The sequence below is a fragment of the Thunnus thynnus genome, chromosome 5 (genome assembly GCF_963924715.1).
Source record: "Thunnus thynnus chromosome 5, fThuThy2.1, whole genome shotgun sequence".
Classification (NCBI taxonomy): Eukaryota; Metazoa; Chordata; class Actinopteri; order Scombriformes; family Scombridae; genus Thunnus; species Thunnus thynnus.
Window position 1 is genome coordinate 34,270,165 of NC_089521.1, and position 27,730 is coordinate 34,297,894.

Sequence of the window (27,730 nt, forward strand, 5' to 3'; positions counted from 1 at the left end):
TGTATATAAAATAAACAGACACATTATAGAAAGGTACAGCAGGTTCTGTCCACTGGAAAATACTGTTGTCTATTGTGATGAAATAATGACTCTTTAAACATTTTCAACAAAAACTTGAAACCTGAAGATATTTTGCTGAATTTGTATTAAATCCAATGGAAGAAAACTAGAAGGTGAACAATAAACTGTAAAATCATTATAAATAAACAGAATAACTGTATTTACTAATGTGAGGTATAAACACATCAACAATAATAATAAGATTTTCTTGTTCTCATAGCATTTGTAACATCTGAAGAACATTTGAAGTGAAGCATTATAAGTCAGAGTCGTCGTGTTCACATCCACAAACCCTCAGTGGGATAGGTGCTGGATACAAAATCTATTCAACTGGGATACAAGGAGAACTCACACATTGGAATCACAGCTCCATTTAAATTTACTAGTAACATTTCAACTGATTGCAGGTCTTCCTCAGACAAATACCCACAGGAGGGAATATTAGATATATTCCTACCCTCATCCCATTCTCTAATATAACTTCTCAATTGAGGCTCTGAGAGAGTCTGAAAGCCTCTCAGCAGCCTCTGCACTTCCTCTCCAGTAATAATCTCTATTCTCTCAGATTTCATTTCTGCCTCAGCGGCACAGTTAATCACCATGGACAGAGGTGCTAAGAACTTCATCTTGTCCTCACAAAAACAATATTCATCATGCTTCCTACCTGATAAGTTTTCCTTCACTTCTTGAATCTTTTCATTCCTAGCTGCTTCCTCATGGCTCAGCCTTCTCTTGGACCTGATCCTCATGACTTCCATCTCTTTCTTTCTCTTTGGACTGTCTGCTTGCCTCATGTCTCCCCCCACACTGATTACACTGGGGTTCTTTTTCACAGTTTCTGCTGCTGCACGTTTCATTTCCACATTAACCACATATCCCCAAATCATGTCTACACACAAGCCAGCTGTGTCCACATTTCCAACAACGTCTGCACTGAATGGGTTTGGGAACAAACAGCCTTACTGGGTAACTGATATGATCTAGGAATACTTTGTCAGGCAGGATTTCTGATTCAAAATGCAACACACCAGGGACCAGATGCATAAAACTCTGTGTAGATTCATGACTAAAACTGTGTGTACGCATAAAGCCACAAACATGCAGACGCTTTCTTTTCATCAGATTTATAAAGCCATGCGTATGCATGGCTCTGTTTTATAAATCTCAGTTGTTGAGGAACTGGGCGCACGTGCACGAGCCTCATTTCCACTCCCACAATTAACCATAAATGGATGAAGACACACCCTGAACCAGCCGTTTTTATATCAATTGGTCACCTGCCTCATCAGTCTGTACAGCTGTCAATGAAACAAACGGGAAAGAAGAAGTGCAGTTTCACAGATTGTGTTGCACTGGCGAGTTTCTCCAACAGCCAGAATAGCCGCCATTACACACGGCTGTGCAGCTCTTTATACCATCCGTATCATTAATTCATCACATGGACTGTAAACCATCGTCAGCAGTAATATCTCAGAAATGTAATCAACATTGTAGTTTGTAGCTCATATCTAAACTGACTTTACAAGGTGTGCTAGAACTAAGGATAAAATTAAAAAGAATGATAAGAGCAAAATAAAATGTTGGCTCCTATGTAAATTAAAGGAATGACAAAATTAAACACAAAAGTAATTAATCAATGTTAACTTAATAAATGCGCCTTTGATTGGCATTTTACAAATATCTGTGTTAACACCCCAAAAGAACCAAAAAACACGCACAATCAGTGCAGCTGGTTATCAACCTAGACAAACAACGTTTTACTAAAAGATTCCGTCTCTCAGCTTATATTTCATCTCCACCTCATCACATCAGCCTCAGATCTCTTAGGAAAAACATGTGTACGCCTGGTCTAGAGTATGCGTGAGGTGTTCACATTCTCACCGCACATTCTGTGTTTATAAATACCAGTTTATGTGCGAGAAATGGCGTGTGCATGGTTTTTGTGCATACGTTTCGTTTATGCATCTGGCCCCTGGTCTTGTTTCAAACCTTTCTCTGTCACTCATCCTGATCATTCAATGACTGTCAACAACTTACTGGAACTCTTCTATGAAGTGGGAAACATGACACCTGCTAACCATCTAACTCATATTTCCAACAACTTCTTCAGCTGTGTCTGTGAGACACATCCAACAATGATCAATCCATTTCTTTTAACATCAACTAAGTTGACATCACCAAGTTTGTCCTTAATCCAACTGGCGACTTCATGTTTGTTCAACAGAACTCCAAATCTGTCCTTGTTCCCAGTCAGTTTTATTCCAGCCAAGTGGATTTCTCTTTCTTTCTCTCTATCATAACTGTAACTTCAAATTTCTTCTTCTTTCTTCTATTTTCTTCCTGATTTCTTCCCGCTACCTCTTTCAAGCTTGTTCACCTCAATCTTCCTTCCGCCATCCTTCTATGGGACTGTCATGACTCAGGGCAGCTAATATAGCAGCTAGCATCTACCTTACTTTTGAACTTGAAATAAGATTTTTGTGCACATTGTAATAACTCCATTTCTACAAAGTAGACATTTTACACGTCACACAGTTCTAACTGAACCATTTACAATAAGTAACCACTGCATACACACAACACAGTGCACATGTACACATGTTCACTGAGTAAAGGTGCAAATGCAAAGTTTTCTCTGGATTTCAAGAATCGGTTATTGATCACTCAAATAAGAATTGCAATTAATCACAACTATTTTATTTATTTTGTGTCCAGCAAACTCCAAAAACCTGAACCCAACAGGATGCAAGTTAAAAACTGTCAAATATAAAAGACAAAAAAAGTTTCAGTGGTTCAGAGTGAATTATCCAGTGCAGAGTTTTCTTGTTATATGAAGGTTTTAAATGTGCAGCTCAACATTGCTTTGACACAGTCAATGGACTTAACCACTGAAGAAGAAAATAGACTTTCCCATTAAGATCCTCAGTGTGGATCAGCATAATATCAGCTTTATGTCTGCAGTTTAGTGTCACCACAACTGTCACATCATATTAATCTCGGTACAGCAGTAAGAAATGGTGTCTGACCTCAGAGTCTCCAGTCTACAGTGTGGACTGGAGACTCTGAGGTCACCTGCATTGATCTCTGTGTCCCTGTGTGTGTGTGTGTGTGTGTGTATGTGTGTTTTGAAGGATAAATATCAATGATCAGAAATTATTCATGAAAACACATTAAAGAATATAAAAGAAATATTTCTCCATCAAATAAACTTTTTAAACCATTTAAAACTGATATTAGTTGAGAGGATCTTCTGTATACAAATGTGTCTCTTTACCAAAAATTATGAACATTAATATACTTTAACAACTAACAGTGGACATTTTCTATAATTTCTTTAAGAATCAGTCATCTTTTATAACTACAGACTAAACTTTGTACAGTAAAAAATGGAAATATGGAAAAAAAAAATAATGTCATGCATGTAAGTTATGTATGTACATAAATTAGGTTCAGTTGTTAAACATTAAGATCAACAATAGTAACAGACAGGCAGTGAACTGACCTCAGAGTCTCCAGTCTACAGTTTGGACTCCCCAGTCCAGCAGACAGATGCTTCACTGCTGAGACAGACAGCCAGTTGTTACTCAGATCCAGCTCTTTGAGATAGGAGGGGTTGGACTTCAGAGCTGAAGCCACAACTTCACAGTGAGTCTCTGAGAGTCCACACCCAACAAGTCTGTAATGCAGATAACATACATATAATATTCACTTTAATAATAAATGTAGATTCTAGGCATTTTGATCACTAAACAAACTAAGATGTGATGAATAGCTCAGTTATCTCTGTTGGCAGAGCTGGTCTGCCATTAATCACAAGGTTGGTGGTTTGAAACTTGAGCTCCTTCAGTCCACATGTCTAAATGTCTTTGAACACCACACTCAATCCAAAATTGTACATGTATGTAAAAAAATGTAAGTCACTTTGGACAAAAGCGTCTGAAAATGAAAGTAATGTAAACGTGTCATGTTGTGATTTACCCTTCAAATCAAAGTTGAGTTATTCAGTAACTCTCCCCACTCTCACAAGGATATGAGTCATATCCTTGTGTCTTAGTCCCTCCCACTTAGGTCCCTCCCACCTAAGATACAAGGGAGAGATGCAGGAAATGGGAAGAATAATCAAGGAAACATGTTTTTGGACGTCCTTTCCTTTCAGGCGTCATCTGAAGTGACGTCAGCTGTCAGTCTACAGGTGTTAACAGCTCTTCAGTGTCTTTTCATGTGCTGGAGTTTAAATGTGATGTACTGTCTAAAAAATGAATAACAGTTACCACTGCCAGCACAGTGATGTAGTGATGTCCTCCAACATGACAAAAGACAACGTGAAATATCTCTGCAAGTTTCTCCTGAAATAAACTGACAAACATCTGCATGTTATACTGTGAACAGATCAATAAACAGTTTGTAACTGCTCAGACACTGAATACACATTTCTACTGGCAGCAACTTTTTCTAAAATATATTTCTTATCTGCATCCATTGATATTCTGTTTGTAAATTCATTATTTAATAATTCATGTTATGATGAGAATGTCTCGTAATTTGCAGGAATAATTTAAACTTGTAGCTTATATGTTTTAAGGAAAGAGGAAATATGTAAATATATCTGACATCAATGTTTACTTTCTACCTTGTCACAGTCTGGCTCTATGTATCTTCCTCTCAGCTCTGAGTGAGTCTGGCTCTACTAAGTTCACGTCTCACTCACACCAACTTTCTTCCTCACTGCTTTATGTGACTATCTAGTCATGTACAGTGCTGGTTATGGAGCAGCTTGTTTAGTGTTGGCTTAGTTTCTCTTCATCTTGACATCACTCTCTTAGGCTGTATTTATTCATCATCATTTATGTGTTACACTTCTGTTATCCAGTCCTTTTGCTCATGTAATTTTACTCATTCATACGATGAGTTGCCAGTTTTTATGAGCATCTTATTTCACCACAGTAGTGATGTCTGTATATAGTTTGTGTTCAACATCAGATGTACCATGCCACTCCCATCTGCCCTGCTATCACTGAAATCACCTCATTCCCCTCACCTGAGCTTCCCACCCATCTCCCTACACACAAACTATCAGGAGACAGTTTCACCTTTCTCACTGCTGTTATATAGGAGCATGTGTTTAGTTTAAGGAATTGTAATAAGGAAAATGTAATCTGAGAGACTACTGCATTTTATTTTATAGGTACATCATCTGTTTCATTGTGTTTTTTGGGTTTTTAGTTTTCTGTTTGCTCTGTGTTTCCTTCCTGTGTTCATGTACTCTTCCCCAGCCTGCTTTTCCCTCCTCACTTTCCCTCCACACCTGCCCTGCATCAGCCTCGTTAGTCCTGCCCTGCTCCCTGTGTCTTCACCAGCCAATCAGCTTCTTTCCTGTTCTCGTGCTCCACCTGCACCTCATCCCCTCTTCAGTTCAGTTTTATTTAATACCTGGTTTTCAGTTCAGTCTTGTTGGATCCTTTGTTCTGTGTTCAGTTCAGATTTGTTCTGCCTGCACTCAGACCAGGATAAAGATTTATTCTTCAAGTTCCTGTTTCCTGCAGTCTCCTGTTTTTGGGTCCACCTGCTCTGCTCTTCACAACATACCTGACACACAGGGATTTTCAGCCTCATAGAAACTGATATTTAATTAAAATGTGTTTTCTGCTGACAGACAGCAGACTCACCTTCCCTCCCTGAGTATATCATCCATGACACAGGGTAAATTAGGAGAAGGAATATAAAAATAAATATCTAGTGAATGATGACAGTTAAAATTTTAATCCAAGATTTTAAGCAGACTAGAAATCAGAAAACAAATCAAATCTAAACTTGGGAGTAATATTACACCTGAGTTTGTTCTGTTATTTGTCTCGATATAAAACTGAGATGTTAGTGACGTAATATCAGATCAGTCCGATCAGCTGCTGCGTCAAGTCACTACAGATTTCCAATAAAGGGTTGTGTCAGTTTGCTAAAAGATGAAGGATGGTCTTGTGTACTGTTTACTCCCTCCTTCAGGCAGCCTCCTCTCTCCTCCAAACAGAAATAAGCAAATTCAAACATCCTTCATGATGAGACCAATTTCCAGATCAATTTCTGGGTCACCCAAGGAGAGAGAAGACATGAAATAAGGTCGTGAGAAGCACCCATCGTATCAGAGTGTCTCCACAAAGTTCAAATGAAATTGTCTTGCTCATAAAACCTGAGCAGCTTCAAACTGAGTCTCTTCAATTATCACCGTGCACTCACAGCAATTAAGTCTTATCAGCAGGAAGAGCGTTGCAGTCTTTTTATGCCCTGGGTTTTGCCTCTCATGCTACATACAAGCTGGTAGCTGCAGCAGGTCACAGATATTACATGTATGTGTAACAGACACATTATAGAAAGGTACAGCAGGTACTGTCCACTGGAAAATACTGTTGTCTGTTGTGATGAAATAATGACTCTTTAAACATTTTCAACAAAAACTTGAAACCTGAAGATATTTTGCTGGATTTGTATTAAACCCAAAGGAAGAAAACTAGAAGGTGAACAATAAACTGTAAAATCATCATAAATAAACAGAATGAATGTGTTTACTAATGTGAGGTATAAACACATCACCAATAATAAGTTTTTCTTGCTCTCATAGCATTTGTAACATGTGAAGAACATTTGAAGTGAAGCATTATAAGTCAGAGTCGTCGTGTTCACATCCACAAACCCTCAGTGGGATAGGTGCTGGATACAAAATGTATTCAACTGGGATACAAGGAGAACTCACACACTGGAATCACAGCTCCACTTAAATTTACTGGTAACATTTCAACTGATTACAGGTCTTCCTCAGACAAATACCCACAGGAGGGAAATGAAGGATATTTATATCAAAATGACCAGTGACATAATCAATGTGTCAAGATATCCTCATCACTATGAAAATAAAAACATTGATGTGAATAGAAATATGTTTTCCTTGTGATAAGGATGTCTAGACATATGAATGTGCTTGCAGGTACTCCTTGTTGTGAAGCACTACTCATGTATAACTTTGGCAACAAGCAGGTGTAACACATGTTTAACACTTTGATAGTGTGCATGTGTGAATCTTTACTGTAATACTGATGGCAGCTTTATAATGTTGATAATCACATCTGGACTTACCGAGCCTTTCTGCAGTTCCTCACAGTTGGGATGAGTCTCCGTTTTCCCTCCTTTGATGTGTTGTACTTCTCCAGGTCCAACTCATCCAGAACCTCCTCTGACATCTGCAGCATGTAGGCCAGAGCTGAGCAGTGGATCTCAGAGAGTTTCTTCTCTGATCTGTTCTCTGACTTCAGGAACTCTTGGATCTCCTGATGTACTGAGCGGTCGTTCATCTCCATCAGACAGTGGAAGATGTTGATGCTTCTGTCAGGAGAGATTCTTTGGGTCTTCATCTCCTTCAGGTTGTTGATGGCTCTGTGGATGATTTCCGGACTGTTCTCTGTCTGACCCAGCAGGCCTCCTAAGAGACTCTGGTTGGACTCCAGAGAGAGGCCATGAAGGAAACGCACAAACAGATCCAGGTGGCCATTTTCACTTCTGAGAGATATCTCCATGGCTCTCTTCAGGAAGTCATCCAGGGATGAGTAACTGTAGTCTTTTCCCAGGAAGTCCTCCAGTACCTTTGTGTTCCTGCTGTTGTAACAGTGGAACATGTAGACTGCAGCCAGAAACTCCTGAACGCTCAGATGAACAAAGCAGTAGACTGTTTTCTGGAAGATCACACTCTCTCTTTTGAAGATCTCGGTACAAACTCCTGATAACACCGAGGCCTCTGTGACATCAAGACCACACTTCTTCAGGTCTTCTTGATAGAACATGATGTTTCCTTTCTCCAGATGTTCAAACGCCAGCCTCCCCAGCTTCAGAAGAAGTTCCCTGTCAGCCTTCGTCAGCTCCTGTGGACTCGTCTCATGTCCTTCATCATACTTGTGCTTCTTCCTCTTTGTCTGAACCAGCAGGAAGTGTGAGTACATGTCAGTCAGGGTCTTGGGCAGCTCTCCTCTCTGGTCTGTAGTCAACATGTGCTCCAGAACTGTAGCAGTGATCCAGCAGAAGACTGGGATGAGACACATGATGTGGAGGCTCCTGGATGTCTTGATGTGTGAGATGATTCTGCTGGACAGCTCTTCATCGCTGAATCTCCTCCTGAAGTACTCCTCCTTCTGGGTGTCAGTGAAGCCTTGTACTTCTGTTACCCTGTCAACACATGTAGGAGGGATCTGATTGGCTGCTGCAGGTCGGGATGTTACCCAGATGAGAGCTGTGGGAAGCAGCTTCCCCTCGATGAGGTTTGTCAACAGCACGTTGACTGATGACTTCTGTGTGACATCAGACACGACCTTCCTGTTGTTGAAATCCAGTGAAAGTCTGCTTTCATCCAGGCCGTCAAAGATGAACAAAACTTTCCAGACAGCGAGCTTCTCTGCTGTGACCTTCTGTAATGTTGGATGGAAAACATGGATCAGCATGAGGAGACTGTATTGCTCATCTTTGATCAAGTTCAGCTCCCTGAACGAAAGCAGAATCACCAGACTGACATCTTGGTTTTCCGAGCCCTCTGCCCAGTCCAGAGTGAACTTCTGCACTGAGAAGGTTTTTCCAACGCCAGCGACGCCATTGGTCAGAACGACTCTGATGTCTTTCTGTTGGTCAGGTAAGACTTTAAAGATGTCGTGACACCTGATTGGAGTGTCATGGAGGGTCTCCATCTTGGAAGCTGCTTCAAGCTGCCTCACCTCATGTTGGGTATTAACGTCTTCACTCTGTCCCTCTGTGATGTAGAGCTCAGTGTAGATCCTGTTGAGGAGGGTTTCACTTCCTGCTTCATCAGTTCCCTCAGTCACACATTCACATCTCCTCCTCAGACTGATCTTATGTTCATCTAAAACCTCCTGCAGACCACTTTCTGCTGAAAGAAAGGAAAAAATGTATAATTAAAAAGAAATATGTCTGACTGTGTTAATTTCCAGTAGGATAGAGGAGGTAGATTCCTGTCCTGTTTTCAGAGATGATGACATCAGCAGACAGATCTTCAGTCTTACTTTGTACAGTGCTGGTCTGACTGTCTGTCTGCAGTCCACGTCTTGTTCTGGATCTTTTTCCACACTGTGGACAGGAGGAGTCTCCTGATGAAGCAGACTGGTCCCAGTATGAGGTGATGCACAGTCTGCAGAACCAGTGTCCACAGCTGATAGAGACTGGATCCTTCAGGACGTCCTGACACAAAGAACAGCAGGACAGCTGCTCCTCCACAGAAACACCCCTCCTCTTCCTCTCTCTGTGGACATGAACACATTCTTTATGACACATGACATTAGTGGTGGCCAACCGACAGCTCACAAGTTGATGCAGCTCTTTCCCTACATAAACAGTCCAGACTGTCAGTATTTGGACAGTTACACAGTTTTTTTATCTTCAGGCTCTGAGCTTCAGCACATTCAATTTAAATAAAATAATATATACTATAATTACAAGGGTTCAGAAGTAATTACACAGACACAACAATGTACCAGCAAAAGCAAAGAAGAAGAAGAGTGCAAACTAGTAAACATTGATGTAAACCAGGGGCGCCAGATTCATTTAAGAGGGCCAAAAAGTTTCTGTGTGTGTGCGTGCAAGGCATTTTCAAATTTTCTGCAGACACAGACATGCATGTGCGCACTAATAAATGGGGTTGCAGTGAGATAACTTTCCAAAGTTGTGAATATTACTCCAGTGCAGTGTTTTCTGATCAGCCTTTAAATGCAATAATCTTTTACTCCAACCGGACTTGCAAGATCATATTTCATCGTCTCACTGACACTTTAAACAACATGCCCGCACCAACACAACCCCTTGTATTTTTCTACACGGGCGATCCATACGAGCTGCTTTATTACAAACAATTCCACCGTATAAACCTGGAATCTGTGTGTAACAGCTGACCTCTTTATATACAGTCAATGTTACAGTAGACGTGTAGCAGAACACAGAACATTAATTACCGTCAGATCATGACCGATTCGGTGCAAATTAAGTTATTGCTGCTGTGTCACATGCGTAGATGTGCACATTACTCTCTCAATTTAAAGATGCACTTATTTTTTCTGCTGCTGTGTGATGCTGCAGTTATTTATTGGAATCAAAGGAAAGAACCTGACACACAGCAGCTGTGAGCAACAAATAGAACATCAGTACTGATGTTTCTGCCAAACATTCAATGACACCTGAACAACATTAATGTAAGATTCATACATTAATCTGACACGTTTCAGACCTGCCTGACTCACATTAATAGCTGTAGTCTATTCTGACAGACAATTCAGTACATTATGTTAGTTAGAGATGCGGAATACAAGAGAAGTAAAAGAAGCAAAATACATGGAAGTATGTTTGTGATTGTGGAGAGCTCTGTGTGTGCGCATCTCTGCTAATTAAAGCCACACAGTTTGAGGCTTTTGTGCTCTCTGCAGTTTTCATTATGGACCGATCTCTGTGCTGATATGTGGAGAAAAGCCTGAAACACTTTAAACAGCTCAGCTTACTGTAAAAAGTAACTTTACTGTCTGTAATACAGCCATGGCCTGTATGTGTCTTGTTATGTGCAGCAACATATTTCTCTTCCTGTTGCTCCACTGTTACATTAAAATACCAGTTTTAGCCCAGGACCCGAAGCTTTGGCACCGCGCTCACAGCTGTTGTGTTCACTGTTGCTGTTGACATGAACACAAACGGGATGTGTTCTTTTTACCGTAAGTGTTGCAATATAAGGGCATTTGAGGGGAAACAGTGATTCGCAACTTAAAAGGAATGTGGGGGGAGGGTAAAGTAGGGGTGCCAAAGGCCCCTTGGCCCCACTACTTCCAGCACCAGGGATGTAAACAATGCAGGATTTAAAATACTAGCTGCAAAAAATCGACTTTGCAAATGTTTCATGAGGAGGGAAATGGATTCAACACATTTGTTAGACCGCAAGGATTCACACAATGTGTTTTGGTCAGTAAGTCAATGTAAACATGATTTTTGTCTGTTAACTAGAAAACTCCACAGGGCTCCTTTAAGCTACTAGGAGACTTTAAAAGTCAGGAAAAATAAGCAGGAGGCAACTGAGCAAAACAGAAAAGTCCACTTGTGAAAAATAACAGACTGCTGCTCTTTTGTCTTGTGTTGTGGTGCTGAACAGAGAGCTCTGCTAAATATCTTCATAATGCATCTTTTCATTTGTGTTTCTCTCTCTCACTGTTTCTGCTATAATCTCTCTCCCTCTGTGTCAGTGTGATACAACAGTTTTACACATTTGACTTTTCCCAAACGTTAAATGTCAGACTCAGTTTCCTCTGCTGCAGTGGTCAGTCTGCAGTGATAAATCAGCTGCAGCAGGCTGTTTGTATACATTTCCATTACTTCCTCCCATATTTTGTGTCTTTGAACAGGAACACGTTAAGACACATTCTGTATTGCAGGAGACCAAACACTCCATTTTCTTCCATTTTACCTGCACAAAACCCCGGTGCATTCCTTTAGTAAATAAGGAGACACAATGTGACTTGTTAGTAAATCCTTAGTAAATATCACCCTGGGTTACCTGCTACTACTTTAGATTGTTAGACTGGAAAATCAAATAGCAATAGCAGCCCTGTCTCTGTCTCTGGTTAACATGTACATGAAGATCTGTTCTAGATTACAATTGAATGGAAGGTAGTTCATTATTTCTTTCCACTGTGTTTCCTTCATATCTACACTACAACCTTAATGAAACCGTCTCACTGAATCATCTTCAGCTCAGTTTACAGTAGAAACAGTCTCTTACTTTGTGTCTGAGGGTCCAGGTTCATTACTGAAGTGTGGAGGAGGATCATTGGACCAGTCACTCTTCATAGACAGACAGCTGGATATCAGAGACTCTGCTCTCTGTCTGTGCTGCTGACCTCTGGAAACAACAAATGTTTTACATACATCATTACTTCTGGTAAAGAGCAGATATAAACACATGTAACATGTCATATTAGCACTATTTAGTTTTTTTTATTTGTATCTACAGCTGAAAACAGATGTGAGAGTAAAACATTTTAACTTCATGTGTAAACACTGAATTTATCTCCTGTAAACTCAGTGTGTTTGTAGAGTCTGATGCCTGCATGTAGTTTGTATCATTTACAGACATTTTCATGAGCTGCAACTTTGTTAAACACGTCAGCTGCTACTTTATATTTAGATGGATAAACCTGCTGCAGAAGATCTTCAGACTCTCACTAATAACTGATGGAGATGCTTGTAGTAGAGTGTGGGTTTGTTTTTAAATGACATTTCAACACTGAATCATCTTCAGGTCAGTTTACAGTAGAAACAGTCTCTTACTTTGTGTCTGAGGGTCCAGGTTCATTACTGAAGTGTGGAGGAGGATCATTGGACCAGTCACTCTTCATAGACAGACAGCTGGATATCAGAGACTCTGCTCCGTCCTCCTCTTCCTCCGAATCCTTCATCTTCTGGAGTCTGAGAGGTAAACCAGTAACACTGGAGACACACACACACATACTCAGTATAATAAACTCAGTCCTTCCTCTGAACTTAGTAGCTTCTTATTAGTTTACATGACTTTAACTACAACCATGTGTGTTTTCCAGCCATCACAAAGATAAACTTTGACTCTGCTTTAAATCCAACAAACAGACTTCAGATAAACATCTGTGTGGTTCTTAAACACGTCTGGACTGGCAATCGGGAGCAGCGGGACTTGCAGCGATGCAAATCGGGTTTCACTGAGCAACTTTCATAGGAATGAACGGGGTCAAGCCTCCGACGCTGTATCCAGTTCTCTTTATACATCCATGACGCAGAGCCGAAGCGAGTGAGTGATTAAACAAGACAGCGAGCGTCACAAAAGTGACGGGGCAGAGGAAAAGATTAGCAGGAAGTTGTCAATCTGGCCGTAAATGTACCGTACAGACTACAGTGTGTCAGTTAATAAATGCTGCAGCTTGTCAAAATCAAGAAACGTCTTGTCTGTTGTTTCCCCAACTGCAGGAAAAGTGAAGGGAGTTAGCTCCAAAGTTAGAACAACGGGTTAGCCTAACCTGAAGACGCTAATCAGACACATAGAGAATGGAGAAATATGTGGCTGCTGATCAACTAAACAGTTAATCAGTAAAATAATCAGCAGATTGACCAATAATGACAGTAATCATTATTAGCAGCTCTGATATTAACACTCACCCTGCCTCAGACTGTTTTCTGTTGACTTTGAAATGGAGTCTGACTGCATACTTTCACTTCCAGTGTTCCTCCCTTCCTGTTTTTTATGTTTTTTACTGGAAGCCGTGTGTGTGTGTGTGTGTGTGTGTGTGTGTGTGTGTGTGTGTGTGAAGCGCTTCCTAAATGACTCAGACTCTATTGTGAATGTCTTCCCCTCCTGTGTTTTTTAAATCAGGTGGTCTAAAGCTCCTCTTAAACTGCAATTATGATTTTTTATAAAAATCTCCACAGGTAAACGTTACTCTCTTGGTCTCACGTCTTTAAACATCATTTTTCTCTCCACTCTTTTGTCATTTGGAACAACAGGAACATTCTTCACAAGAACAAACAAGTCTCTATTCTTGGAGATTTGGTTTCAAGATAATATTTTGCTGGTTGACCAGCTGCTTCATGTTCAGTTATATACAGTAACTATTCAGAGTTTCTTTGCTTATGCTGTTCCAATAAAGAGTTTTCCACTGATTTGATGCCATTCCCTCTGGAGTAGTTCTGTTGCTGAGAGACATTGACTTTAATGTTCCTGTTGTTTCTCCCGACCCTTGTGAAACTGCAGTGGATAAAATCTGTTTTTCAGTTTGTCATCGCAAAAGAAGAAGAAGATCAGAGCTCTTCTTCAGCCTGATATTGTTACAGCTCCTGTTATAGTTTCATACTGGGATGCACCGTAACCAGTGGGGAGGACAGGAGGAAAACCAACATGGAATCTTACAACAAACCGCATCAAACTATATCATTGTCCCCCACCTGGTGAAATTGGAGGGGTGGGGGGCAATTTTATATGCCAATAAAACAATTTGCTTGAGTGGTGAAAATGCTTTTTTATAGACATTTAGCATTTAATCATTACAAAATAATTCTCCTACAACAGATGGATCAAATAAGACACACTTGATTCAGCTGTTTTCCTGCAGTTTCACAGTTGTGCTTTAAGTTGCCTTCAGCCTATCAGACAATGTTAACCAACAGCTTAACAGTTCATCAACAGTCAACATATTTCCACCTTATCAGACTAAGCAACAGTTCACTTTAACTGACAAACAAATGACTGAAATGAACTGAAACCATGAAACAGAACTTTGCGTGTGTGAACTGGCTGTTAATGGTGGGAATAACTGACAACATCTACAGGCCAAATGCATCACACAGGAGGTGAACCGCTGCCATGGAAACAGCGCCTGTGTCGTTTGGTCGGGCTGGCGGTGGCGGTCTGCGCCGTAGGGAGACTGGTGGGAGTGGGGTGGAGGGCAGCAGGGGCTCGGGGAGACGCTGCGGGTGAGAACCTGGACTGTTGGGTCACCGGTCGGCTGGGATGAGCTGTGCTGCAGCTCCAGGAGCTGCTCGCATAAAGTAGCAGGTAGAGCAGCTGGGGATAGATAAGGCACGTTGGGGGTCTGTAGGGTCTCCTCACCCTCCTGTAGTAGTTCCCCTTCTCTAATATATCCTCAAATGTGGGGTCCAGCATGCAGCAGTTGCCCTTCCTGTCCCCTCCGCTCTCCTGGACACAAAACACTCATTTAGAGACAAACTGACTCTGATGCTAATTTTTCCAGCCTTTCTGATTCTCATTGGAGGGAACTTGGAGATGATGTAGTCATATATGGTCTCTTGTCATCTCTGCACCTTTGGGCTCAGACGGGGGCGAGTTGGAACTGATGTCATCTGTTTGAAACTATTTTTATAATGAGGAAATGATAAAGTGAAGTAAACGTCAGACTCTGAGTTCTCTGTCCTCGCTGACGTCCCGCTCCTCTTCAGCTTCACTTCAGCTGGAAAATCTGAGGTTCATAAAGACAGTTTGACACAATCTGTTAGTTGTTTTGTTGATTGTTTTCTCAGTTTCTTGCTTCAAAGTGGGCTGAGTATTGTTGGAAATGTTTGGATGCCTGCATCATTACAATAACTAGTTTCAGTATTGAATGATTTTTGATGGGATCCATGTTTTTCTTGTGTCAGTCTGTCTCTAAACACTCAGCTGTCTCCTCAGTGTCATCGTGTCTCTGGCTGTAAAACGCACAGTCAATGCAAATGTTCACTTTTCTAGTTTGAATATATGAATTTGTTTTTTTACTTTTTTACATGTATATTTTGTACATTTCTGTTTTATTTATTTAGTAAAGAGACATTCCTCCTCATGTTTATTTATTTAAATTATCTTCTGTTAACTTTTTTTTCTAAAATGTTTTTGATTTTTTTTTTTTTTCTTCCTGTGAGCTGAAAACAATAAAAAGAAGTTCAGGTTTGAGTTTAAGAGTTTAAACTAATTTTTCTGATTCTCATTCCATTTTTTTTTTTTTTTTTTTTTTTTGGTGTTTTGAAACTTAAAATTCTGTCAGGAAAAAGTATTTTTTCACCAAAGTTTTTTCAAATTAAACCTTTTTTTGTATATAGTGATTTTCTGTGTGATGTTTTCTCTTTTCTGTTACATCAGTTTCTCCTTGAATGATATCAAACCTCCTTTACATCAGTTCAATGATTAATTATTAGTCTTACATTATTGTTAAGAACACCTCAAACTCCCACATACAAAGTAACTGACAAAACATTAATGTGTGAGATTTAAAACAAGCAGAAATTGAAGGTATAAAAGACATAATGAAGGATGATATGATGGCTTCCTTTAATGAATTGTTACAATAAAGACATTTGAAAAGGAATTCCTGAATTATGTCTTCAAAACATTATCAAGAAATCTTAATAATCTTTGAATATGATGAGATATTAAGTGATACTGAGGAAAAGAATAAAAGACAGAAACTGTATAAATCTGTTAAAGATAGAAACACATAAAGCTTCTAACAAATGTGCAAATCAGTGGGTATCAGATTTACAGGAAGCTGCAGATAAACTGGACTGGAATTCCATTTGGTGTAATGCAACGCGCCCTTTAGATCAGTAGGTAATAAGTTGATAGTTTTATATAAATATAAAATATTCTTCTTTCAGAGGAACAACTTCACATGAAGACACACATGGAACACAGCAGGCAGAATATCAGGGTCCACTTGATGAAGGGAACTTCTCTTGGTTTGGCAGCTTGTTGCTCTGAGCTGCTGCTGGCCTTCTGTTGAGCCGACTGTCTGTACTGAGCAGCATCTTAGAGGACAAAGTATTGACCTGCAGCTCAGGTGTTGGCTGGGAAAGCTTTTTACAGTGCCCACACTGTCATGGGACATCTATACTCCAGAGTTCAGTGATGCAGTTCTTGCAGAAGTTGTGTTCACATGGTGGGCTGACTGGATCAGTGAACACATCCAGACAGATGGAGCACAGAAAGTGATCTTCAGTCTGCAGACAGCTGGCAGCAGACATGTTTACACACACAAAACAAAAGTCAGAAGATGTTATTTCAAAGGTCAACAGATAAAAGACACAGAATATTCATCATCTTTTGAAATATATCATGAACAATTACAATGGAAAGTTTAACAATACAATGGGCAATGTGTGTAAAATCTCAGGAAGGAAAGAAGAAACAACGATTGGTACTATTAAGATAAAATGTGAAGAAGAGTTGGGGGCACAAATAATCAGTCCCTCCAGGAAACTTATCTTGAATTTGTGTTAATTATTGTGATGATATTTGTGAAAGCTGCAATTTTGCTAAATTACTGCAACTTTTCTGCATGAAATGTTCAAACCAACAGACGTTTGTGATTTGGACCAATTGTCTTATTTCCTGTCGTGGTAACTGACGTCATCACAGCGATAAATGGAGCTCAAGTACAGTATTTTCTTTTTATAGAACTTTGAGTCCATGGTTCTCATGTTCAGAAAATACAGTAAAAATTAGCAGTGAAATATAGTTGTTTCTGCGATATGCAGGAAGCTTTTTTATCCAAGGAAGTTATTAAATATCACTCTTCATTGGTAGGAGTTAAAAAAATCACATTATTTTATTTTGATTGTAAATTTTCCCAAATCCCACAATTTTACTGCACAAAAACACATAAAACATCACAAATAGTTTTGCAATTTTTAAGAAAAGCTGCTGCAAAATCAAACATGTTTGGCCTCAATAATAAGAAAAAACCTCCTGGAGGGACTGATTAACAGATGAAGGATGGAAATAGATGTTTAATGACCAACTACCAATTCATTATTTTGAGACAATCAGCTCAGAAAATAAATATGAGATATTTCTTGACCCCAAAATTTATTTGCAAATATAAAGAAGATGAAGCTCTCAGTGCTGGAGAAACTGTGGTGAACGTATTTACGACTTTTATTCATGCAAATGATTAAATACATTTTGGTTAGAAGTCTTTAAGTGTAACTGTATTTAAAAGTATTTCAGAGCATATTATAGTGGGAAAACCTCCAGCTGGACTCAGTCAAGATGAAAATGATTTATTTAGAGTCCTGAGAATCTCAGCACTGACACAAATAAAAGGCTGGTAAAAGACCAAACCTCCAGATTTAATTAGATGGAAAAGTAGGATTCAAGAAACGCAACTTGTGGAGAAAGTGACTCACACAATAAGGAACATGGAAGATGTGTTTGAGAAAAGGTGAACTTTGGCTGATGGGAAATTATAACGACATCATCAGAATGTATCAGAAGGTTATTTAGCAGCTTGTCCTTTCTCTTCAAATAGACGGCTGACCATGTTACTGAATATCTGACTACTTCCTGTAATTACACACAGATTCAATCAAATACGGTTCATTTATACACAAAGACAGAAAAAATAACTACAATAAAAATAGATGTTATACATGAAGCTGAAGCTTGACACAGGATAAAAACACTGCAAGTTCATTTATTTCCACAGATGTTTATTAGAATTTGGTCTTTGTTTCCCACCATCATCATCCCACCTCCCTCCCTTCACAAGTCTATAAAACTTCTCAAAACCAACGTTACACAATGTTTTACACCATACTAACACACACATACAGGAAGCAAATAAACCAGTAAAACACACATAAGATTCGCATTTAAGATGTACAGCATATAAAACAAAAATAATCAGTAGATGAGTGGATAAAATTAGTTTGAAGAAGTGATTTAAAGGAAGATAATGACTTATCAGACTGAGCTCCTCAAACAGGTTGATCCAGAGCTCTGACAGCAAAGATCAGGACCCATATTTATCTGTGCTGATAATCAGCACTAATTAATTTCCCACCACTCAGTGTCAACTTATAGAAAAACAAGCTGCATCCATGCAAATCCTGGCTTTATTGATTTAATGATTCATTAGTTTTAAACTGCTGATGGCAGAGATATATTTCAAAGAGCTGTAAGGACACATAAGTCAACAGGAGGTTTAGCTGGAGATGAGTTGGACAGTGGAGAAGATACATTTCATGTTTTTAATGAAGTTGTGTCCACAGTCCGTTTGCATCATTATCACTGTGCGCAGTGTTGCACAATACATGCAAGATGCTGCACTAATGTAGAAAAAAAGATGTAAAGGATGTGATTGGATAGGGCTGGATCACACAGCTGGATCACATGATCTCACCTACAAGTTTAAATTATATAGTTATTGTTAAAGCCACCTGATTGGCTGACCAGTGTTTACTTACAGCCTGATGCAAATGACTTGTTAAATATTGTTATGAGATATAAACTATTCATTGTGACATCATATGTTTGCATATAAAAGCTAGATACCTTTAATATTTACACACAGAGCAACTCTGAAATGTCATCTGGAGCCATGAAGAGCCTTTAAAAGTAATCAATCAAATCTTTACAATCAATCCTAAAACAAACAGGTAACCAGTGAACTGATGATAGAAATGGAGTAATATGATCTCTTTTCCTGCTTTTAGTTCAAAGTCTGACAGCAGCAGTGTTCTGTGCTAGTTTTATAGATATTATTTGAATATGTTTTAATGGTGAAAACAGGACTGGACGAGCTGCTGATATGATCATCAAAACTTAGACTGGAATCAAAAAATACAAAGTTTTTCACCACAGAACCAAGATATGATTTGACCTGCATGCAGGTTTTCTGGACCAATGATAAATTCTTTCACAATTTAACTGAATGAAATTTGTGGACATCCAATCTGTCACATCTGTCACAACTGGGCCCGTATTTATCAAGCGTCTCAGAGCAGGAAATCACTCCTACCTGGCCAAAAATGATCAGAGTGACACATCTCTGCTTCTACTTTTAGGAGAAAAAGCCTTTTATCAACGTTCCAAACTTGGTAAATGATTCCTATCTCTGCCAATATTTAGGAGCTGCAGGAGATGGAGTTCAGGCAGAGATATTCCCTGAGAGGAGAGATGTTTTGGGAACGCTTGATGACACTGAGCTTATTAAAAGATTGTTTGGACTAAAACAGAATCATTAGTGAGACTGACTTTGTGTGTGATGCAGAGGAGAACACATGATGTTTCTACAGAACATCATTTAAATAAATACAGAATGTCCTCACAATGTTACACTTTATGGTAACGGGGAAAATGCAGCAGTGCAACAGTGACGATTCTGTCAGAAGCGACAATGATGGAAGTCATGAATCAAACTTTGATCTGGCTTAATGCACGTCGTAAAGATAATGAGCATGACGAGGGTCCTCAGTTACAGCCCACTAAAACTTTGATTAACACAGAATCATGTCAGCTGCATAATGAAGGATATCTCAACTTCATTACAACAGCTCAAATATTTTATAGGCTTATTTTTTATTGAGGCTCCTTCAAATAACAGCAGAGCTACAGCCTGATATTTGAGAGATTCTATTTCTGTTTCTATTGTTACGCTGTATTTACCTTCATGTAGAGAACACAGGTTAACTTGGGGTGTAGTTGAAAGAGGAATTGGACAGTGGAAGAGAAGATGTTCTTCATGGAGAGGGTTTGCAACATGTGTCTGTGCAATATGTGCAAGATGCAGCACTATTAACTATTACAGGCTGTGAAACCATGTGGCTGAACCAAGATCATTTCACACAGCTGAGTCTAATTACCTGTTATCTTCATTAACATATAGGCTACATTTATCTCTCAGACTTTCTTTACACTTTGTAAATATCATCTTATAATGAATTTTGGCATCATAGTTTTGTTCCATAACCTTGGTAAGTTACCTGCCTGGTTACCTGCCTATACACATAATATACCAAATTACCACTGTTTCATATTTCCAGCTGAGACTGTGAGAAAACTACAACACGTCATCATTATTTCTACTTTGCTGCTCTGACTGTGGTAAAACAGCGATGTCTCACTCTCTCCCAGGAGTAATCCTTCTCCTGCTGACAGTCACAGTAAATTCTCTTCTGCTTCATTAATTAGTTTTAGTCCTCGTTAACTCTCAGTGTGATTCTGAGACGCTTGATAAATATGGGCCCTGGGTCAGAGTCTGACTTAAACACCTGTTTTTAATCTTTTCTGCATCAAACAGCTCATGTATAACACATCTGTAAAGTGCTGATTCAACAAAATCCAGAGATAACTGTTCAGTTTGTAGTCAGTTAAGAGACTTAAGTGAAGATGACAAAATCCAGATCCAGACTCCGGTCCAGATGGATCATCAGGATCCAGCTGATCCTCTCTCAACACACACTCCTGGATGTTCACTCACACTCTGACAGAGATCATCACCATCTGATGAGAGAAGAAGAAACAACAGAGGTCATAAATCAGTGTTTAGTGAGACTCACTTCATCAGCTGTCAGTCAGTGATGCAGCACATCCAGTATAAAGAGCAGCAGGGACTTCAGTCCTGTTCAGACCAGAAGTGGAACAGCTGTGCAGCGTAGCCTGCTTCCTTTCAGCTCTCATGTTAACGTGTTGGAGTGAACACACTGAGCTCCAAGCTCACACACCTGCACAGACTTTTGCTATCAAGTCTGTTTACTCTGCAGATTTCACTGAAGTACACAGAGGAAATAAAGTTCTGAGAGTCATGAACACATCATTACTGCAGAAACAGAGACATTCACTCATCACTTTACTGATGGATTTACTGTTGATACATGTGAACTGTTAGAAAAGTTGAAAGCTACAGAGTCTCTGTGGAATTTGAAGATCTTTCCTGCTGTTAAATCATCACATGACAATCAGTCAGAGCTCTCAGCTACACAGCTGCTGTGATTCCTGGACTTCAGCAGAGGTTCTGGTCTGTATAAAGACCACATGGTTACTAAACGTAATGATGCTTGTGTGAAATCAGAGCTAGTGATTTGCAGGCTGCAGTCAGACTGATCTTAGAGCTCTGACAAAGATGAACTGATCAATTCTTTAGTGTTGAAATGAGAGAACAAACACTTTCACATCAGATTTGATGGTAGGACAGTTTGATGATGAGGACCACTGTCTCTATACATCTTGTAAGACTGTCAGCTGTAATCCAGCTTTATTTCCTGCAGACATGAACACAACAACAGTCGTCTTCACATCAACTCAAACACATGATCACAACAAGCTTCTGGCTGATCTGATTGGCTGACTGTTCTCTCTCTCTCTGTCTTTCTGTCCAATCCTGAAGCCTGTCACCATTCTCCTCTCACAGCTTCACTGAGGAAAGCAGCCACTGAGAAGGTTGAAGGTTCACCAGGAAATACAGGATCTTTGCTTTGATACTAACTGTGTTTAATACAATACCGCTGAAACCAGCACGGACTGACTCCAACTCTCTACTGACCTCAGAGTCTCCAGTCTACAGTCTGGACTCTCCTGAAGATCAGACAGCTGCTTCACATCTGAACTCGACAGAGTGAAGTATTCCCACGGATCCAGCTCTCTCAGATGCAGCTCTCTCAGATGGGATGAGGTGTTGGACTTCAGAGCTGAGGCCAGAGAATCACAGCTGATCTTTGACAAACTGCAGTCCCACAATCTGAGTAAAGAATAAATGATGTCACTTTAGAAAACAAAGTTCCTTTTTTAAATCATTCAATGTTTCATAATCTGTTCAGATGTGAAGAAGGTTTAGAAGCTGCTGGAACAGCCTTCAGAGGATCTGAGAGGAGTTGAAAATATACATATTTTTAAACATAAACTAAAAACCATCTGTTTAGTCTGGCTTTTATGTAGTGTTTTATCATATTATGGTTTTATTATTTATATTTATTATCATTATTTATTTTATTCTATTTTGTTTTATAAACATTTTACTGTTGATCATTATGAATTATTTTATTATATTTAATTTTCATTAACATTTTACTATTTTACTAATCTATTTATAATGTGTAGTGTTAGTATGATTTTATATGACCCTATGTATTTTACTGATTTTGGATGTTGGACGTGTGACAGAAACATTCCTAGTCTGCATGACACCTTGGGTAATATGGCATAGCCCTTCTGGGGGGCCTTTTAGATACAAACAATGGATCCATGGTTAAGTTTGGAACTGTTCCAGATGTGGGCATGTTTTGACACATAATATGTTGTGAGATAGCTGTCAATCACTTGATGGACGGCTCCCAACTGAGGTAGTACCCCTGGAAAACATGTTATTCATATGATAAGATACAGATGTGTAACCCTATATAAGCTGTGCATCGACAGTGGTACATTGCCCAGACCATCTTTGTATATGGAATGGACCCGATGGCCATCGTCTAATAAACGTCTACAAAACAAGAACTTCGCCAGCTCTTCCTTTGAACGATATCATCACACATCCTTCCTTTCAGTGTAGTATTTGACAACTTTGTTATCTTTATTGCTTGTATTATCTTTTATTATTTATATTTTATTATCTTAACTACCCATTTTTTATTGTTGTCTTATTTATTGAAACTGTTTTGCTTTTTTAATTGCTTTGGTGTTCATTAGTCTCTAAATCCATTTTTAACATCCTACATTTTGTCAGTCGTTTGTGCAGCACTTTGAATTGTATTTTATTTGTTTGAAAGGTGCTATATAAATAAAGTTTAATTGACTGATTGATTGATAGAATGTAGAAGTTTATAAAATGGAAACTCCAAAACAGCTGAACCCAACAGGATGCAGGTTAAAAACTGTCAAATACAAACAGTGAAAAAGAGCTCTCATTAATATTAATGACAACATGCTGCTACTTCAATAAAGACGTAGTGACTTCACCTCTTAAACTCTGCAGCTCCACCAGTGACTCCATCTATACAAACTGTTGTGCAGCCAAACACAAGTAAAAATGCAAAAAGTCTAAAACATGACATAGCTATATTTTTTAGGCCTACATGTGCAAAACAGTTGAGCAAGAATAATAAAAGACCTGCATCACTTGCAAGGGCTTCATCATTATGCACATTTCACAAACATAAATGCTATCCCATAATGCAACACATTGACTGTCAGTTACATTACTGCCTTCTACTGGATTGAAAATAAGACTCAGTTCTCCTATTTAATCTAAATGATTATATATAAAATAAAACTAATATATATATTCCCACCCTCATCCCATTCTCTAATATAACTTCTCAATCGAGGCTCTGAGAGAGTCTGAAAGCCTCTCAGCAGCCTCTGCACTTCCTCTCCAGTAATAATCTCTATCCTCTCAGATTTCATTTCTGCCTCAGCGGCACAGTTAATCAGCATGGACAGAAGTGCTCAGAACTTCATCTTGTCCTCACAAAAACAATATTCATCATGCTTCATACCTGATTAGTTCTCCTTCACTTCTTGAATCTTTTCATTCCTAGCTGCTTCCTCATGGCTCAGCCTTCTCTTGGACCTGATCCTCATGACTTCCATCTCTTATTTTCTTTGGACAGTCTGCTTGCCTCATGTCTCCCCCCACACTGATTACACTGGGGTTCTTTTTCACAGTTTCTGCTGCTGCACGTCTCATCTTCACATTAACCACATATCCCCAAATCATGTCTACACACAAGCCAGCTGTGTCCACATTTCAAACAACGTCTGCACTGAATGGGTTTGGGAACAAACAGCCTTACTGGGTAACTGATATGATCTAAGAATACTTTGTCAGGCAGGATTTCTCATTCAAAATGCAACACACCAGGGGCCAGATGCATAAAACTCTGTGTAGATTCATGACTAAAACTGTGTGTGGTTTTTGTGTGTACGTATCGTTTATGCATCTGGCCCCTGGTCTTGTTTCAAACCTTTCTCCGTCACTCATCCTGATCATTCAATGACTGTCAACAACTTACTGGAACTCTTCTATGAAGTGGGAAACATGACACCTGCTAACCATCTAACTCATATTTCCAACAACTTCTTCAGCTGTGTCTGTGAAACACATCCAACAATGATCAATCCATTTCTTTTAACATCAACTAAGTTGACATCGCCGAGTTTGTCCTTAATCCAACTCACGACTTCATGTTTGTTCAACAGAACTCCAAATCTGTCCTTGTTCCCAGTCAGTTTTATTGCAGCCAAGTGGATTTCTCTTTCTTTCTCTCTATCATCACTGTAACTTAAAATTTCTTCTTCTTTCTTCTGTTTTTTTCCTGGTTTCTTCCCGCTGCCTCTTTCAAGATCGTTCACCTCAATCTTCCTTCTGCCATCCTTCTATGGGACTGTCATGACTCAGGGCAGCTAATATAGCAGCTAGCATCTACCTTACTTTTAAACTTGAAATAAGATTTTTGTGCACATTGTAATAACTCGGTTTCCACGAAGTAGACATTTTAAACGTCACGCAGTTCTAACTGAACCATTTACAATAAGTAACCACTGTATACACACAACACAGTGCACATGTACACATGTTCACTGAGTAAAGGTGCAAACGCAAAGTTTTCTCTGGATTTCAAGAATCGATTATTGATCATTCAAATAAGAATTTCAATTAATCAGAACTATTTTATTTATTTTTTGTCCAGCCCTAAAGTTTAGAAGACGGAAACTCCAAACACCTGAACCCAACAGGATGCAGGTTAAAAACTGTCAAATATAAACAGTGTGGACTGAAGACTCTGAGGTCACCTGCATTGATCTCTGTGTCCCTGTGTGTGTGTGTGTGTGTGTGTGTGTCTGTTCTGAAGGATCAATATCAATGATCAGACATTATTCATTAAAACACATTAAATAATATAATAAAGAAATATTTCTCCTTCATAAAATAAACTTTTTAAACCATTTAAAACAGATGTTAGTTGAGAGGATCCTCTGTATACAGATGTGACTCTTTATCATAAATTATGAACATTAATTGACTTTAACAACTAACAGTGGACATTTTCTACAGTTTCTTTAAGAATCAGTCATCTTTTATAACTACAGACTCAACTTTGTACAGTAAAAAATGAAAATATGAGAAAAAAATAACTTCATAGATGTAAATTGTACATGAATTAGGTTCAGTTGTTAAACATTAAGATCAACAATAGTAACAGACAGTCAGTGAACTGACCTCAGAGTCTCCAGTCTACAGTGTGGACTCTCCAGAAAATCACACAGCAGATTCAATCCTGAAACCTGCTTGTTTTCGTTTCCTCCCAGATCCAGCTCTTTCAGATGGGAGGGGTTGGACTTCAGAGCTGAGACCAGAGAAGCACAGCTGATCTCTGACAAACCGCAGCGACTCAATCTGAATAAAGAATACATGACATAGATAAAAATCCATCATAATCCATCAGGTGTGTTCAGGTTTTAAATGTGCAGTTCAACAGTATTATGTCCTCATCAATGAGCTTTTCACTAAAATGAGCAGAGTGACGTTGTCATTGTGTTATTATGGATCATCATCATGTCAGCCTTCTACAGACATCATCCAAATGTCACCACAACATTCAGACACATATTCATGTCAACACTGATCAATAAATTGATCAGATGTGCACTGAGCACAGTGAGAAACATGTTCTCCTAATCCTAGATGTAACCTAGAATCATCCTTTACAAATATACCTGCAGGGCCATATTTATGCTCCTGTTTACTGCTGGTGCAGCTACACAAAGTGACATCATTTCCTGACAGGAAGCATCATGCACATGTTGAAGCGTCACTTTTGTTGGTGGCAGCTCAGACACGACTAAAGATACAAACTGCATTTGGAAATATGATTTGCTCTCTTTGTGTCTGTTGGCCTATATGAGTTTAAAGTGAGTGTGTCAACAGTTTTCTTAAAGATGTTTGTCTTTTTTTAATTAGTGACTAAGTTCAAAGTGAAACCAGCTGTTCAGTACGGTGGCCCTGAAGTGCAGATCACATCGACAAATAGGAAAACACAACAGCAAATCAAAAAACACAACAACAAATAACAAAACACGACAAGAAATCACAAAATACGACAACAAATAACAAAACAACAAATAACAAAATACAACAAATAACAAAACACAACAACAAATGACAAAACACAACAACAAATAACAAAACATGACAACAAATAACAAAACAAACAAGAAATAACAAAACAAAACAACAAATAACAAAACACAACAACAAATAATAAAACAAAACAACAGCAAAAGCAGACAATACAACAACATTAACTTCTAACAGAAAAGGTAGGTACCTACTATCGTCAAAGCTTGATGATTGCTGATTGGACGATCTTCCATTGACGAGGATCATCGCTTATTGGACGGACGCACTGTCCATCTTTTTAACAGGAGGGATTGATTCATAACAAGATAAACAATCAATGTATTACTTTGTTTTTCGTGTGAATTTAAGAAAAAAACAAACGAAAATCCACATGCTTTTCCTGTTTTAGTCTGCAAATCGGCAATTGGAATAGAAAAGAAACCCAATCCAGAAAACAACTTGTTTTTGCTATAGCATAAAAAAGTATATATATATATATATATATAGATAGATAGACAGATAGATAGATAGACAAATACAGGGACTAATTTGAGAAAAAAATTCTTTCCAAAAAGTTTTTATTCATTCATTCGAATAAATCACAGTACTGCCACTCGGACAGACGTGCTAAATATATTTGGGCTCTAATTTAACTGAATAAGTGCAATGACAAGAACAGCGTAGTGGGTCTGAAGCTCACAGAGATGTGTGGACATCTCCATGTGCACCTGCTATGTACATGCAGCAGTGCAACATTCAAAAGGGATGGATGACAGTGAATATAGATCATTGGGTGTGATGATTAACGCTCTCTCAGCCAGTCACATAGATGTGAAACAGTTGCGCAATCATAGTAAACGTGATAACGACAGCTAAACAAAAAGAAGGCTTTTATTTAGGAAAGGTCTGGATGGTTCGAAGTGTGAACATGAACACACATCATCAAAAATCTGAAGAGAAGACAGATGGAGAAGTTATTTTCATCAGTGAGGTTGCCTAGTAAAAAAAAATAATTAATTAATTTGGTGAAGCCATTGATATGATTATATCGAACCGATCACTATTTCAGCAATAATTTTAATGTATCTCACCTCGTACACTAATGTAAAATTAATTACTAAACTATTGCATAGTTTAGTAATTAATGTTACACAACAGTGTTTGCACTTCAATGTGTTTCAAGAGTAAAATGAGACACTACTTTTGGTAAAAAGAAAGTTGGAAAAGAGGCTAATGAGCCCAGG

At 38.8% G+C, this 27,730-nt stretch overlaps 1 protein-coding gene across 24 annotated transcripts in view; it reads right to left on the bottom strand.

The window, feature by feature from the left end:
* LOC137183693 (protein NLRC3-like) overlaps positions 1–27,730 on the bottom strand; it is a 54,951-nt gene that overhangs the window by 12,187 nt on the left and 15,034 nt on the right. For 5 of the 24 annotated variants that reach the window (XM_067590923.1, XM_067590910.1, XM_067590903.1 and 2 more), the window contains 5 exons: positions 12,406–12,564; positions 11,858–11,977; positions 9,111–9,346; positions 7,186–8,977; positions 3,563–3,736 (listed from right to left, as the gene is read on the bottom strand). The exons of 3 other annotated variants lie outside the window; for them this stretch is intronic. In XM_067590923.1, coding sequence (XP_067447024.1) covers positions 3,563–3,736; positions 7,186–8,977; positions 9,111–9,346; positions 11,858–11,977; positions 12,406–12,564 — 2,481 coding nt within the window. Of the gene's footprint in view, positions 1–3,562; positions 3,737–7,185; positions 8,978–9,110; positions 9,347–11,857; positions 11,978–12,405; positions 12,565–13,263; positions 13,364–17,949; positions 20,873–21,911; positions 22,107–25,586; positions 25,764–27,730 lie in introns of those variants that run through there. 16 more of the 24 variants (XM_067590907.1, XM_067590915.1, XM_067590914.1 and 13 more) reach the window with 9 other exon arrangements.